Source organism: Mustela lutreola, chromosome 2 (assembly GCF_030435805.1).
Source record: "Mustela lutreola isolate mMusLut2 chromosome 2, mMusLut2.pri, whole genome shotgun sequence".
In the NCBI taxonomy this organism is placed as follows: Eukaryota; Metazoa; Chordata; class Mammalia; order Carnivora; family Mustelidae; genus Mustela; species Mustela lutreola.
Window position 1 is genome coordinate 57041044 of NC_081291.1, and position 16424 is coordinate 57057467.

Consider the following 16424-nt stretch of genomic DNA (forward strand, 5'->3'; position numbering starts at 1 on the left):
TCCTGACGGGACCTGCCCGACAAATTCCCGACAAACACTTTTCAATGTGCTTTTTTATCTGTCTTTCACTTGAACCTCACTGTGACCTGGGCACATAAATTGCCGAGTTCTGTGGCTCTTTTGTGCCCCTTCAAAGTACGCCCGAAGCAGGCAGGCCTCAGGATGTCCCAGAAAGATCAGGTAACTGAAAAGAGCCCTTCTGCTACTTAACAAAACCACAACCCAAGGCTGTCCTAAGCTGTCCTGTAGGGGGCTGTCCTGAGGCCTTCTGGCTTCAGCTGTGGCCTCCTGGAGCCCACAGAGAATCCGTGGGTGACACCAGCAGGCTGGTGTGGGTTTGGGGGTGGGGGGATGTGGCACACTCTGCTCAAATCCTGGCCGTCTGCCATACCTGCTGACATTCTGGCATTTCCGCATTTCTCACAAGGTGCTCTCTGGCCCTCCCAGCTGCCCCATGAGGACAGAGTGTGGCTCCCGTTGCCCCAGTGTAGCCGAGGCCCGCAGGTGCTGCGGGGACTAGTGGCTGCCTTCCCTGCACGAGATCCCACTGTCTTCTGGTTAGGACACAGGCCCCAGATTGGGGTGGGCACCTTCCTTCCAGGCAGCTGTTCTGTCTTATCTGAAGGCTGCACTTAGCGCCCTCGTATCAGCCCGAACTGTGAAGAGGGGGAACTTTCCCAGGAGGCACTAAGAGCACTCTGTGGCCGCCAGATCCCACGCTGGTCCTTGGCAGGGAGCAAAGGATATTCCCAGGACAAGCGGTGAATTGAGAGTCGTGTTTGCCTCCTTGGCTGCCCACCTGCGGGCCGGCCCTCAGAGCTGGCCATCCCCTGCCTTTGCCACTCTCCTCGAGTGGTGGTGAGGGCCTGCAGGACAGCTGGGCCAAGTGTTGGGATGATGACATCTGGGATATGCTGGGTTGTATCCTAAGTCTAGTTAAAATTAACTCGCCAGTTACTTTATTTTTATTTTTTGAATTTACTTATTTGAGAGCCAGAGAGCAAAAGTGAGAGGGGAGGGGCAGAGCGAGATGGAGAAGCAGACTCCCCACCTAGCAGAGAGCCTAGAGCCCGACATGGGGTTCGATCTCGGGGCCCCGGGATCACAACTGGAGCCACAGGCAGATGCTTAGCCAACTGAGCCACCCAGTCATTCCCCGCCTATTACTTTAAAATGGCTTTTTCATAGAAACTTGAAAAACGGGGATGAGTTGGTGGAGCCCAGGATTTCTAGGGCAGCGACGCTGCTCAGGGTCAGGTTATTGATGGTGGCTACATGTCCTCATTCCAGACTGTACAGCCTTGAGAATGAACCCCCATGTGAACTGGAGGCTCTGGGCAATAGTGATGTGTCTGTGGCCTCCCCCGTTGTTGCACATGTGCCCTCCTGTGAGGCATGTCGACAACGGGCAAGACAGTGTGTGTATGTGTGTGTGTGCTGGGGGTGTGGGTAGAAAGTATGGGAAGTCTCCGTACTTAGCACTCAATTTTGTGCAAATCCCAAACTGCGCTGAACAATATTCATTTCACCTGTTAAACTTTTGTTAACAAGGCCATTAAAAACCGATAGATGGGATCTGCCTTATTTCTCTTGGACAGGGCTGCCTTGAGGCCCGCATCTGGATGTAACCTAGTTGGGAGTAAGAGGTGTGCTGAGGCTAGCAGGGCCTCTCTGGGGTGGCTGCGGAAGGGCTGGGGATGGGGGGTGGGGAGGCGGGAGAGAGATTCTCCGGCCTCTCCAGCTTGACCTGACCTAGCTCCATTCTTCTCTGCCTCTGATTAACTTGCGCTGTGCAGCAGCGGGAGGAGAGATGGCTGTCCCTGTCTCATTCTTGAGACTGAGATTCAGAGAGTGGGGAAGGGTTTTCAGCCCAGACCAAGAATCCCCATGTCTGGCTGCCAGGGGCCATTGAACGTGAAGTAGACCACACTGTTTCTCAAATGTAGAAGTGGAAAATAGGAATTGTCTTTTGAAATAGACCTTATTATTATTTTTTTTTAGAGCAGTTTCAGCTTCATAGAAATTAAGCCAAAATTACAGAGATTTCCCATATAGAATCGCCTGCCACATTCCCCACTGTTAACATTTGTTGTAATCAGCGAACCTACATCCACACGTCATTGTCACCCAAAGTCCATAGCTTACATCATGGCTTCTACTTGACGTCATACATTCCGTGGGTTTGGACAAATGTGTAACAACCTGTGTCACCATGATAATATACAGAATGGTTTCCTGCCATAAAAATCCTCTCTGCTTTGCCTGTTTATCCATCCTTCCATTGTTTGTTTGTTTTTTTAATTAATTGTGGAATAACTTTAGATTTACAGGAAAGGTAAAAAGGTAGTACAGAGATCTTTTTACACTCTTTTGCCAGCTTCCCCTAAAGTTCATGTGTCACACAACCAGGAACCTTGGTCAGAATGAAGAAACCAACTCTGGTGAATAGTCACCAACCTCTAGACTTTTCGGAGGTCACAGTTTTCCCATGGAGGTTCTTTTTCTGCTCCTGGACCCTGTCCGGGATCCCACATTACGTTTCTTTGTCCTGCCTCCTTGGTCTCTTCCGTTCTGTGTGAGTTCTCTAATTTTTTTGTTTCCACACACAGTTCTGTGTGTGTATACATGCCCGTGTGTGTGTGTGTGTGTGTGTGTGTGTTTTAATGGCCTTTGAACACTACTTTAGAGGGACTCCAGGGTGGCTCTGCCTTCAGTTCAGGTCGTGATCCTGGGGGTCCTGGGATCGAGTCCCATGTTGGGCACTCTGCTCCGTGGGGAGTCTGCTTCTCCATCTGCCTCGTCCACTCCAGCTCATGCTCACTCTTTTTCATGCTCTCTCAAATAAATAATTTTTTTTTAAGATTTTATTTATTTATTTGACAGAGATCACAAGTAGGCAGAGAGGCAGACAGAGAGAGAGGAGGAAGCAGGCTCCCTGCCAAGCAGAGAGCCTGATGTGGGGCTCAATCCCAGGATCTTGGGATCATGACCTGAGTGTAAGGCAGAGGCTTTAATCCACTGAGCCAATCAGGTGCCCCTCAAATAAATAAAATCTTAAAAGGAAAAAAGAAAAGTACGTTAAAGTCGCAGAGCCGCTGGCAGCTAAACAGAGTGCGTTCCCACATGCCATGAGGCTCATTGCCTATCATCACCTCCTCTCACCTTCTCATCTGCATATGCATTCCTGCCCCACTTTGTCGTCTTTCCTTAGTTGCTCACATGCTCTTTTCTCAGAAGAAATACCACTGCGAGGAGACCCCGGTGTATTTCCTCGGGGGCTGGGGGTTCCTTCCATGACAGTGGGTGAGCTCTGTGTTCTGAGTATGTTCATGGAGGTATTGATCCGGGCACCCCCCAAGCTGCTCAGTGTGGGTCTGTGATGTGTGTGCCACACTGTCATCCTTAGGTGCGTCTGGTGGGACCACTGTGCCTACCTGGCTCTGGGAGAGGCTCTTGGTGACAAGCCAGAAGACTTGGAGAGGTCTTTTGGGCTCTGTTTCACACCATTGCTTTTTACAGCAGGCGTTTTTTGTTTTGTTTTAAACAAGTTTCTTTCTGAATACTCCACATCGATGGTGTTTTGGGGAGTTTAAGCGAGGGGCTGGGAAGGAAGCAAAGACCGGTAATTCATGCTGTGTTCAGGCCGCTGTGCTGAGCACAGCCCCTAGGAATGAGTGCTGGACACTCTGCACAGGGGACACCCATTCCCTGGGTCCTGGAGTACACTGTAAGCGCCCTGAGGGCAACACCTTGTCCCCTGCTCCATACAGTATGCAACGGCTTGAATTGTGCACCTGCTTCAGATCCTTCCGTGGCTTGTCATTTCTCTCAGAATAAATCTAAGCTCTTTGCTTGTGGCCTCTGGTGCCTCCCTAATCTCGGTTCCTGCCATCTCCTTGGAATCAAGCCCTGCCATTTCCTTTAAGGACTCCCCCCGCCCCAGGTTTATTGAGTTGTAATAGATGTATAACATATGTATGACGTGGGGCACCTGGGTGGCTCAGTGGGTTAAAGCCTCTGCCTTTGGCTCAGGTCATAATCCCAGGGTCCTGGGATCAAGCCCCGTATCAGGCTCTCTGCTCAGTAGGAGGCCTGCTTCCCCCTCTCTCTCTGCCTGCCTCTTTGCCTACTTGTGATCTCTGTCTGTGAAATAAATAAATAAAATCTTAAAAAAAAACATATGTATGACATATAACATAGTATTAGTGTAAGGTATACAACACAATGAGGTGATACATGTGTCTATTGCAGAATGATCAAACAAGTTTTATCTGGTCTGGTCCATCAACACACATAGTTATGGTTCTTTTCTTGTGTTGACAACTTTTAAGATCTATTCCCTTAACCAACTCAAATATGCAGTACAATACTGTGAGCTGTAGTAACCACGCTGTACCTTCCATCACCAGGACTTATTTAATTATAACCAGAACTTTGTACCTTTTGATCCCCTTCGCCCATTTCCTCCATCTCCCACCTGCAGCAGCCGCCAGTCTGTTCTCTGCTGCTGTGAGTTTGGTTGTGAGTTTGTGAGTCTTCATACAAGTGAGATCGCACAGTTTTTGTCTTTCTCCCTCTGACTTATTTCACTGAGCGTGACACCCTGAAGATGTATCCATGTTGTCAGAAAGAGCAGGATTATCTTCTCTTCTATGGTGCAGTAATATTCCACTGTGTGTGTGTGTGTGTGTGTGTGTGTGTGTTCCACATTTTCTTTATTCATTTGACCATCGATGGACACTTAGGTTGCTTCCGTGTCTTGGCTGTTGCGAATAATGTAGCAGTGAATATGGGGGCTGCAGATATCTTTTCAAGTTAGGGATTTCATTTACTTTGGATATATTCCCAGAAGTGGAATTGATGAATCATATGGTGGTTCTATTTTTAATTTTTTTTTTTTTTGGAGGAACCTCCATACTGTTTTCCACAGGGGCTGTACCAATTTGCATGCCCACCAACTGTGCAGGAGGGTTCCCTTTTCCCCACATCCTTGCCAACACTCGTTATCTCTTATCTTTTTGATGATAGCCATTCTAACAGGTGTGAGGTGTGAACTGTTGTGGTTTTTACATTTCCCTGTGAGGATCAGACTCCAAACTTTAAAAAAAATTCTCAAGGAAAGCCATTAGCAGCTTGGGGTGGTGGTTAAGAACACAGGCTGTGGCCAGCATCTCCACCTCCTTGACCTTGGCCTCTGTCCATCTCCTTGACCTGAGTCCCAGGCCTCAGATCACACTAGCCCTCCTGTTTTCTGAGTGCTCCTGGCTGCTCCCACCTCAGGGCCTTGCCCCAAACATCCAATCTTCCTGTGGTAGGCTCTGAGAGGCCTCCCCCAGCAGCTCCCTCGCGCCCCCTGTCGGCAGAGTACCAAAATGACACTCCGCTCTGGGAAGTATCCGCTCTGCTCATACCCACTCATTCCCATCCTGCCTGGATCCCAAAACTGTCATCAGGCTGTGTCATAATCAAGGTGAGAAACCATGGCACTGACCTTGGGTCACTCCTTCCGTCACGCTCTCCCTTCCACCTGTTGTTGTCAAGCCCTGTCTGTCCATGGGAAGGCAGCTCATAGATTTTAATGGTCTGTTTGTGTGTGGTGTGTCTTTCTCCCCAGCTTCACCTTAATGTCAGCTCCGGGCACACTAGACTTTACGGTTGTTTGCTATATTTATAGTCAGTGATCTCCAGGTTTTATGGGACTTATTTGGTGGTGGTGAATGCTGGTGCCTGCTATGACACACAGTGGTTCCTCCTTACCAGACCCCAGAGGCAGTTTTCCCACCAAGAGAGAATTCTTCCTAGTTCCACAGACTAGTCTTTTAAGGCGACTATCTACTGAACGTGGAGGTTTTTCCCCCGTGTTTGGTCTCCTGGTTCATTTGCTCGGTGGGCACGTGCGTGTGGAGGTCCCATGCACCCAGGTGGTCATGCTCCTACAAGAGGGGCCTCTGCCGGGCCCTTCTTCCTGGGTGGGAAGATCCTGGACACTGCCCACATCGATTCTGTGTTTCAGTCTGGGATGGTGCCCGGGATGGGGAACTGCAGCTTTGGCTTCAGGCCCCAGCTATGCCTCCTGGGGTAGCTCCAGAGAGTAAATTCTGACCTTTTTGCCCCAGGTCATCGACCCGGCCGGAAGTGGCCAGTATAGAGCCACTGGGTGCCGACGAAGCCCAGTGCTCCCAGAAGGCCGTGGTGCAGGCCCGCCTGTCCCAGCCTGCCCGCCTGACCAGCATCATCTTCGCCGAGGACATCAGTAAGAGCTTTGAGTGCCCTGTGGGAATACCTGGGGTGGGGGGGACAAGAGACGGGAGGCGGCACCCCCCATCACCTTCCCTGCACCTGCCCCCCCACTGAGACCTCAGCCCCACAGCCCGCCTCTCTCTCGTTGGGTCAGAAGATGCCCAGGCAGGACCCACCCTGGACCCTCCCATCAGCGCTGTGTCCTGTTTTCCCTCTGTGGAGTCTGCCTTTCATTTCTAAATAATTACTTGTTAACCAAATAACTCTCAATGGGTCTTGAGTCAAAATGAAAAAGAGTTGTTGCAGTTCTTTTCCTGCCCATGTTTAGTTTAACCTGTTAGGGTTGTAAACTGCTTGGAAGACAATTAATGGCATTTTCTGGCATGCTTTCTGCCATTTAACATGATGCAAAGTTTTCATTTTTATAGGGTTATTTTTAATGGCTCAACACTATTCCTCACAGGGGCTTGTCCTATAAGGATCCCCTGCTGTTGGACATTTAGACTGTTTTTGGTGCTTGTGGGGTGTTATATAGAAAAATAAATATATTTGTCCAGGGGACAACTTAGGGATCTTTGGAGCTATTTGCTACCAAGCATAGGTTCCCAGTTTTACATATGAGTTGAAAGATTTTGATGTGGTGCTTTCTAACGAGGTACTGTGAATGGGGCACAGGTGGTTTCTACGGTGCCTGGAGAGTGGGCAGGATGTTTTTGTGTCACCTGCTGTTATTTTTACACTGGAGAATTCCCCGGGTAACGCCATTTATGTATTGCACTTAAGGAGCTAGTAAAAAAGGCTAGTAAAAAACCCTTTCATTCTGTAGTACAGTTGATGGTCTCATATAAAAACCAGTGTAAGCAGACGAACTCCGGGTGCAGTTCCTAATTGGAGCACAGGGACAAGCATTCCAAACTGCATTATCTTCTTTGGTGCTAACTCATCGTAAAGAGCCCTGGGCTTTTAACTTAGTGGTCACACCCCAAACAAAACCAGATTTTCTCCAAGGAGTATTCTCGTGTGCAGCTCTAAATGCTGGTGCTCATGTTGCTGAAGAACAAGAGAGGCCATGATAATGCCTCCGAGCCCTTACTCTGCACGGGTCTGTGCTGACTTCCGGAAGGCCCGTGTGTTGGTCAGCGGCTTAGATGCTGAGAGTCAGTGTGGTTCTCCCAGCTCCACATCGTGCTGGTGGTTCTGTTGGGTGCTGACGTCCTTGCCAAAGTGAGAGAGCTTCTGACCCAGGAGACCCTGGAGGTGGGAGTGGCAGTCAGGGTGCCACCTTTTGTGCCAACCCCTCCATTCCCATCCCCCAGCCACGGGCCAGGTCCTCCGCTGTGATGCCATCGTCGACCTCATCCACGGCATTCAGATCGTCTCCACGACCCGCGAGCTGTACCTGGAGGACTCGCCCCTGGAGCTGAAGGTCCAAGCTCTGGACTCCGAAGGTGAGGACAGGCCGCTGGCAGTTTGCTCGCTGTCCCCTCATGTCTGGCCCTGCCGTTCCCCTGGGGAGGGCGGTTCCAGCCGAAGGCAGAGCTGGTGCTGGGGAGACGCTGATGAGGTCAGGACCACCGAGTGGCTCTCGGACCCATAGGGGGTTGACACTCCTTGGCCTCTGTGGCAGGGCCTGTGAGATGAGACATTTGGCAGTTCCTAGAGGCTGATTCTGTGCCCAGGACAGTGCTGGGTAAAGCATGTCTTCAGGAAGCTGACCTCCGGTGTCTTGGCAGCAGTAGGAAGCTGGGAGATGCTCCCTGGATGCACTGGAAATGGTGGGAGTGTCCTTCTTGCCCAGCTTTGAGGGCTGGGGTTGGCTTCCTGGTCTAGATTGCAGGGTGCACCTGGGCATGTGTGTGTGTGCACTGGGTCGCCTCCCTATGCTGGCCCGAGTGCCGTATTCACTTTACTTCACCAGACTCCAACATTGGATTGTTCTGGCGTTCTGAGGAGATCTGTTCTTGGACTGTCTTGGGAAGTCCAAGTCTTGGGAAGTCTCGGGAAGACTGTTCTTGGACTGACCTCTTGGGAAGCTAAGCAAAGGGAAATTTGTAGGTTAAGATTCCCGTTAGAGAAAGTGACTCAGGCAATGATGTCTTTCAGAGGAGGGATCTCCCAAAACGTAAGCCCAGTCCTTGGCTCACCTTGCCTTTGAAACCTTCCTTGGCCACCCCACCTCCCTCTGCTCAAAAATAAAATTCTCTAGATTAGAACTGCCCACCTTAGGGTAGTATCTGCACTGAGGGGTGGAGAGTTATTTGTGGTAAGGGTTGTATCGTGCTTTGTATGGTGCTCAGTAACATCTCTGGCCTTCACCCACAAGAAGTAGAATTCCCCAAGTTTGTTATTTAAAGATTTTATTTGTTTGTTAGAGAGACAGAGAGAGAGAGCACAAGTAGGTAGAACAGAAGGCAGAGGGAGAGGGAAAAGCAGGCTCCCCACTGAGCAGGGAACCCAATGTGGGGCTCAATCCCAGAATCCTGGGATCATGACCTGAGCCAGAGGCAGACGCTTAACACACTGAGCCACCCATGCACCCCAGAACTCAAGTTTTGATGACCGGAAGTATCTCCAGCCATTGCCAAATGTGCCTAGAGGACAAAGTCATGGTTCTAGAGCATCAATCAGGCCCCTTCTTCCTGTCCATTCATTTATCAGATAAGCTGCCTCACTTCTCTGATCTGTTCTCTGGTCTGTGAAACTGAGATGGTGGTGCTTACTTGGGGCTTGCAAGGATTCAGTAAGAAGCATGTACAGAGCTTCGTGCTGGGCAGCACAGAGCGGGTCTCAGTGAGCCTGGTGGCATCTGAGCAGTTCCACCTGCTGGCCATCCTGCCAGATGCTGGGAAGGAAGGGCTGCCTTCTGCCCCAGTAGCTCAGGCTATAGGGGGGACCACATGCATTTCAGTAGGTGCTGCTTGTCATCAAATCAGATGTAAGGCGACCTGGGGCACACTGGAAATTGGGTGTGGGGGACAGAATTTAGGATGGTCTCTTAGGGACATGCTGTTTGACCAAGCCATGAAGAGTGTGGTGTTTGCCCACCTTGGAAGGTCATTTTCTTCTTGAGAAGATGAAACTCGCAGCAGGGTGGTGGGGCGGGGGATGCAAAAGGTAAAGGACCTTGCATTGCCCACATGGGGTTTGCACTTGGTCTTCAAGGGAGGGAGCTGGGGGAGGGGTTTGTGCAGTGAGATGATAGGAGCTCCCCACGGGGATGAGTCATTGATCTTGGGAACAAATGACCACACTTGACGCCATGCTGGGGCCAGGCACTCTTCTGAGCACTTTGCATGTTCTAACTTCATTTCACAGCCATTGATGAGATTTAGGCACAGAGGGTGAACACACACACGTGTGCGCAGGGAGAAGACATATAGTTAGTATGTAACACAACCAGAGTCTGAGCTCCGGCCTGGTCCTGGTCCCTGAGTCCACTCTCTTGGCCTGGGCTCAGCAGACCTTTCCAGTGAAGGGCCAGAGAGAGTAAATGTTTTAGACTTTACTGGCCACACAGTCTCTGCTATAACTACTCGGCGCCCCCCACTGTCGCTCTAAAGCAGCCCTAAATGTTGCATAGTGGCTGTGTTCTAATAAAACTTTATTGACCACATACTCTTTTTTTTTTTAGATTTTATTTATTTATTTGACAGAGAGAAATCACAAGTAGACGGGAGAGGCAGGCAGAGAGAGAGGAAAGGAAGCAGGCTCCCTGCTGAGCAGAGAGCCCAATGCGGGACTCGATCCCAGGACCCTGAGATCATGACCTGAGCTGAAGGCAGTGGCTTAACCCACTGAGCCACCCAGGCGCCCTTGACCACATACTCTTGACTACTCTGTTTTATTTCCTGTCTTAAGTTACTTGAAAAAAAAAAAAAAAGAATTGTATGCCATGACATTCATCCATTTAAAGTGTACAGTTTGGTGGTTTTTAATATATTCACGAAGTGGTACAGCCATCACACTAGCTGATTTTAGAACATTTGCGTCAGTACAGAAAAGAAACCAAGTACCCTTGAGCAGTGCCTTCCCATTCTTTCCTCTCTCCGGCCCCTGGCAACCACTACTTTTGGTGTATATAGATTTGTCTATTGTGGACATTTTCTATAAGTAGAATCATACAATGGTGCAGTCTTTTGAGTCTGACTTCTTTCACTTGGCATAATGTTTCCAAGGTTCATTCACGTTGTGCCGAGTATTTCCTTCCTTTGTATGGCTGAATGACATCCCACTGTGTGGAGAGAGCACATTTGTTTATCCAGTCATTTGTTGATGGACATTTAGGTTGCTTCTACCTTTTGGCTGTTGTGAATAATGCTGCTGTGAATATTCATGTACAGGTCTTTTTGTGGACATGGATTTCATTTCTCTTGTGCTTCTGCAGGGGTGGAATTGCTGGGTCACAGCATAACTCTGTGCTGGCCTAAAAGTAATAGCAAAGGCAGCAGCCCAGTTTTCTGGAGCTTTTGCTAAGCAATGTTTTTTTGGCTTCTGAGATCCAACAGGTGGGGTGGGGCAGGACCTGGGGCCCATCTGGCACTAAGTGCCTTACCCTTTGCACCGTAGAAGGAGCTTTTCCAGATCCCAGATGCTCTTATCTGGGTTGCCAGGCAGGCAGGGAATGCAGATGAGGGCTGTTGTGGGGGGGCAGGGGGGCAATAGGGCATGGCAGGGAGTGTGGCAAATCCAAGACCATGATCCCACCTAGCAAGGCTGAGCCAACCACTGGTCTCCAGAGGGACATTGGCCCAGGAATCCAGCTATGTAGACTTTCCAAGAGAACTTGGGAGTTGAATTTATTTGGTGCATTTCTTCATTCGAGATGATGGGACTTAACTCAACAATGTAAAAGCAGCATTGCCTAGGTAAAAGCAAAGCTACAGCTCCTAGGAGATGGGGCCTCAGAGCCACTGGTTGCCATCTCCCACCCCACTGCGGGGTGTTGACTGATGCCCAACCAGACCTTGTACGCACACTAGAGTGTTAGGACCCACTCTGAGTCCCGTCTTCAAAATCATTACTGGGCCCATTTGGGCTCACATGTCCTGACATCCCGAACTGTAAGCCAACTGCAGAGCTAAATCTGGCTTGGGTGGCTTGCCATTTCCTCCACGCTGGGACCCTGGGAGTCCCAGGATCCAGGGGAGAGATGAGCTGTCGCCCTTCATCCCCTGACTCTTGAGGCCTCAGTTTCCTTTTCCTGAAATGGGGGCATAACACCTGCTTTGCAGAGGGGTGGTCCTGAGTGCATTTTCCCCTCCCCTTGGCTCCAGGGAGTTAACTCTGAGCCTTTCTGCTCCCCCCACTCCCCCCATCTTTTCCTGCAGGGAACACTTTCAGCACCCTGGCTGGGCTGGTCTTTGACTGGACGATCGTGAAGGACACGGAGGCTGATGGGTTCTCGGACTCCCACAACGCTCTGCGGTAAGAGGTGCCTCACCTTTGCAGGAAAAGCAGGAAGGAGGTGTCAGTTGGCTCCACACAGGGTGGGGGACTTTGAGCAGCACCATCACCATCGGCAAGGAACCCAGGGTCATCAGGATGCTGGCTGGCATCCCCCATGACTGAGCAAGGACGAGCATTTCGGCTCCCACAGCTGTGTGGGAACCTTGCTGCTTCTGCTCTCCGCTGGGGTGTGCTCTGGGTGTGGGAAATTGTGGAGGAGGCTGGCATGCCCAGCTGTGGAAGAGAAGACTTGCCCCAGATAATGGAAGCTGTCCCATGGTACAGGGAAGGGTTGCCTGTGGCCCTTCGCTGGGGGTCAGTTAAAGGGGAGGCAGGTTGTGGCTGGGGAGACATTTCCAGCCCTGTGTTCCCCAGCACTGGGGGATACAGATGGGCTTGTTATGTGCTATGTACCACCATTTTTGCCATTTTTCAGACAAAGAAACAAAGATTTAAGCCACTGGTCAAGCTGGTAAGTGGCAGAGCTAGAATTGGACTTACATCTATATAAATCTTCACTATCCAATATGGTAGCCACCAACCCTGGCTATTTAAATTTAAATGAGGTAAAATGAAAACTCCAGTTCCTTGGATGTACTGGCTGTGTCTCACGTGCTTGTTTGCTATGTGGCTAGTGGTTATGACACGTTGCACAGAGAAGATGGGGAGCAGAAGGTCCTGTTGGCTGGTCCTGGTGTAGACCCAAGGACTGGGCTCATTTCCCTTGCTATCCTGCAGTGCCTCAGGCCTTATCGAATCAAGTTTTAGTCTCTTTTAAGGGAAGAAGATCTAATTTTTAAAAGTATTCTCTTATAGTCTTTATAAAATTTTAATTTCAGTATAGTTAGCATACAATGCTATGTTAGTTTCAGGGGTATAATATGTGAGTCAGCACTTCCATAAATCACCCAGTGCTCATAAAAGTGCCCCCCTTAATTCCCATCCCCTATGTCATCCATCCCCCCACTCACCCCCCCTCTGCTAACCACAAGTTCTCTGTATAATTAAGACTCTCTTTCTTGGGTTGTCTCTCTCTCTCTCTCTTTTCTTTTTCCTTTGGTTGTTTATTTTGTTTCTGAAATTCCACTTGTGAGTGAAATCATATGGTATTTGTCTTCCTCTGATTTATTTCACTTAACATACTCTCTAGTTGTGGAGGAAGACTTAACTTAAAAAAGAAATTCTTTTAAAGATCTTGTTTATTTATTTGACAGAGAGCACAGGCAGAGGGGAGCAGCAGGCAGAGGGAGAGGGAGAGGCAGGCTCCCCGCTGAGTAGAGAGCCCGATGCAGGACTCGATCCCAGGACCCTGAGATCATGATCTGAGCCAAAGGCAGATGCTCAACTGACTGAGCCACCCAGGTGCCCCTTTAAAACTTTGCAGCTATTTTCAGCTTACAGAAAAGTTGCAAGTATAATACAAAAAGTGGTGTCCCTGAACCGTCTGAGAGCCAACTTGATGTCCCTAATTATTTTAATGTGCCTTTGCTACCACGGAGACATTTTCTGGCTTACGCGCAACATCATCAAAATGAGGAGATGAACACTGATGCCTACAGTCATCAGACCTCATTCAAGCCTTGCCAGTCTATCCTAGTTATATTGTTCATAGGAAGCACAAAACCCAGCCAGAGTCGCCTGCTGTCTGTCGTCCTATCTTTCTCAGCCTAAGATAGTTCTTTGGTCTGTCTTTCTTTTGGGACCAAGATGCTTGTGAAGATTACAGTTCAGTTTTTTTGTAGAATGTCCCTCATTTTGGGATTATCTGATATTCCCTCCTGATTAGATGCAGAGCTTTGCATCTTTGGCAGGAAGATCACAGAGGTGAGCTTCTGTAGTCTCCTGATTGTATCTTATCACGGTTTGGTGGGTCTGTCGCGGATGACCTTCACGGTCATCACTTGGGGTAGATGGTGCCTGCTCAGGTGCCCCACTGTGAAGTCACTGTCCTATCCCTTTGCAATTAGTAAGTATTTTGTGGGGAGTTAAGAATCTGGTCTTCTGTTTACACCTTTCCAAGTCCAGCTCCAGGCTTTAAGGAACATCTCGGCTTAGCCCATGCTTATTCCCATGGCAGACATCACTATGCCCTGATACTGTGCAAGGCGGGTTGCTCTTTTGGGTCAGAGGTCTTTGGGGGCAGGGGGGAATGGGACCCTCAACCTTCGTCTTCTGCGTGAGCACTGGAATTTCTGGTGTCTCACGAAGCCAGGAACATGGGCTGGACAGTCAAAGAGACCTGGATTCCCAACCTGGCCTGGTCACTTCCTGCCTATTGCCTTAGTCAAGGAGTGCAGCCTGTCTGGGCATCGGCGTCCCCCTCTGTCGGAGAGAGGAGAGTAATGTGGCTACTTCTGAGAGCAGCTGTGTGGGTCTACATGGTATTTGGCGCCCCGCCCTGGGCCTGACACCTGCTAGACATTCAGAGAACGCTGGTTCCCTGCCCCAGTCTGTGCTAGCAGGTGCGTTTCCTACCATGACAGCCCCTAAGTGTCCATGCACTCTGTACATGAGCTGAATGTTAATCGAAATCAAAAGCACTAAGGCAGGTTGCAACCACAGTGCCCTTTGTTTTTATTAAAATCAGCATGTGACACCTAGTCAGACGAGACAGGGAAATCAGTCACAGCACACTACCACAGCCGGCATATCTTGGGGAGAATGGAAGCGCGTCCAGAGGCTGCGAGAGAGAGAGACCACGTGGAAAGATCCCTCAAGCCAGCCCTGCTTCTTGCCTACATGGTGGGGTCTCCACATCCTGGCTTCTCCCCACAGCCCAATGCCTTATCGTGGGGCGATAAGATGGGTGTGATACCCTCTTCCTGACTTGGAGGAAGGGTCATTGAACATCATTTCCCAGTGGCAGGAGCTGGCCCAGAGGGGTGGGTAGAACATCATAGGGGTCCCTGGGAGCCTGGTGGGCACTGCTGGCCCCACCCCAGCTGGGTCTGTGCTCCTGGGCCTGCTTCCTAGTTTCCATGGGCCTCACCTGTCACACCTGTGAACGTGAAGCATTTTGTTGAAGCAGGTGGTCCTCATGTATCAGGGTTTACCATCATTGCATGTGGATTTTGATAAAAAGCACAGTGCCAGGCTTCTTGCGGACAAAGGCCTGTATGGGGCCCAGGAATCTGCACTGTTCACCAGGAGGTGGGCAGTTCTGATGTAGGAAGTTTCGGGGACACATTTCTATGTGGTGCCAAGCAGGGCACCGCCACTCACTTAAGGGTTTGGCCCCTCCCAGGAGGTGCTAGCAACTGGTGAATCTGTTAAGGTCCTTGCTTTTGCAATCAGGTCTGATGACATCTTCCCTCTCCAGAATCCTCACGTTCTTGGAGTCCACGTATATCCCTCCTTCCTACATCTCCGAGATGGAGAAGGTGGCCAAGCAGGGGGACACTGTTCTCGTGTCCGGGATGAAGACGGGGAGCTCCAAACTTAAGGCGCGCATCCAGGAGGCTGTCTACAAGGTGGGCCTCAGGGGTCAGGGGGCACTGGGCTCTTTGAGGTGGCTCACATCTGTGAGCGCATTTAGGCGTGGTACCATGAAAGTTTCACTCTTCATGAACTGGGAACTTCAGGGTGTGATTCTGTGTTTCTGTTCGTTGGGTTTGGTTTTTGGAGGAAGGGTTCCACAGCTTCTGAGGGACGTAGTTGGAGGACCAGAGGGCACCATCTCCAGAGTCACAAAGTAGTTGGTCCATGGTCCGTTTTGAGGCAGGTCAGGGAAGGGGATGCCCATTAACCCACTGATGTTCAGCAACCCCCCTGCACTGGTTCCTGTGGAGGGATGCAGCCAAGCCTTTGGAGCTCTGGAAAAACTGGGGGCTTCCAGGTGTCCTCCATGCCATCCCTTCCTAGGTCCCACTCTGAGCACTGGGACTGGTGGTCCCATCTGTGGAGAGCTAAGACTCCTTCCCTCCCCTCCCCTTCCCCCAGTTACCCTGGCCTCACTAGCACCTGCTCCAGCACCGTCTGGAGAGGGGTATAGGACAGCAGAAAGGAAAGGCTCTTTTTCCCTGTTCTCATGGGCACATGTCTGCCCTGCCTCCATTGAACTACAGCCCTGAGACCTTCCTTTCATTTGCCTGGTTCCTGGAGCTCACACAGGGAGCGTGCCGTACTCCATCCACCACTGACTTTCTAAAGTGACAGATGAGAGTATGCCTCCTGATGCCCTCTTTCATCTTTTAGCCTATAGGCCCTGCAGGGGTCATGGGGGGTTTTAGAAGCACAGGACATGCCACATTACAGGAGCTCATCCCGTAGCACCCTGCAGATCATGTTTGGAGACCATTTGCCTCTTGTTATTTGTGGCCTGAGCCCAGCCTACCCCGCCCCTGAGCTGGAATTCCCTCTTGTCTTGCCTGGTGCCTGTAGGAGGCTTCCCTGCTTGCCACACTAGAAAGCACTCACCAGAGCAGAGCCCGGCCCAAAGGCTGCTTTTGTCTCTTTGGATGATCGAAGATACTATGCAACTTCCTATTAAGTGAGGAAACCTGTAAGATGTTACACCTGGGGCCCAGGAGACCCCCAAGAATTTGGGAACAGACACAGAACTGGTCAGTATCCATGGGGTGCTGATCGATGCCCTCTCCATCTGAGACAATATATTGGCATTTCTGTGGATGAGAATCATTTTCTTTGCCAAGTTTCCTCCAACTTGATGAGTTGCCAGTAGATCAAAGGCAAGGGAAGGCGCGGGCCCCCAGAGACTCCGGTGACCCAAGGGGTGTGCT

At 50.3% G+C, this 16424-nt stretch overlaps 1 protein-coding gene across 2 annotated transcripts in view; it reads left to right on the forward strand.

Annotated features, from left to right (window-relative positions):
* Window positions 1-16424, forward strand: part of NUP210 (nucleoporin 210) — a 103106-nt gene that overhangs the window by 12363 nt on the left and 74319 nt on the right. For both annotated transcript variants that reach the window (XR_009350815.1, XM_059161870.1), the window contains exons 2-5: window positions 6117-6253; window positions 7557-7688; window positions 11568-11664; window positions 15005-15155. Coding sequence is in view for 1 of the 2 variants with exons in the window: in XM_059161870.1 (XP_059017853.1) it covers window positions 6117-6253; window positions 7557-7688; window positions 11568-11664; window positions 15005-15155 (517 nt within the window). In the remaining variant the exon portion in view is untranslated. The remainder of the gene's footprint in view (window positions 1-6116; window positions 6254-7556; window positions 7689-11567; window positions 11665-15004; window positions 15156-16424) is intronic.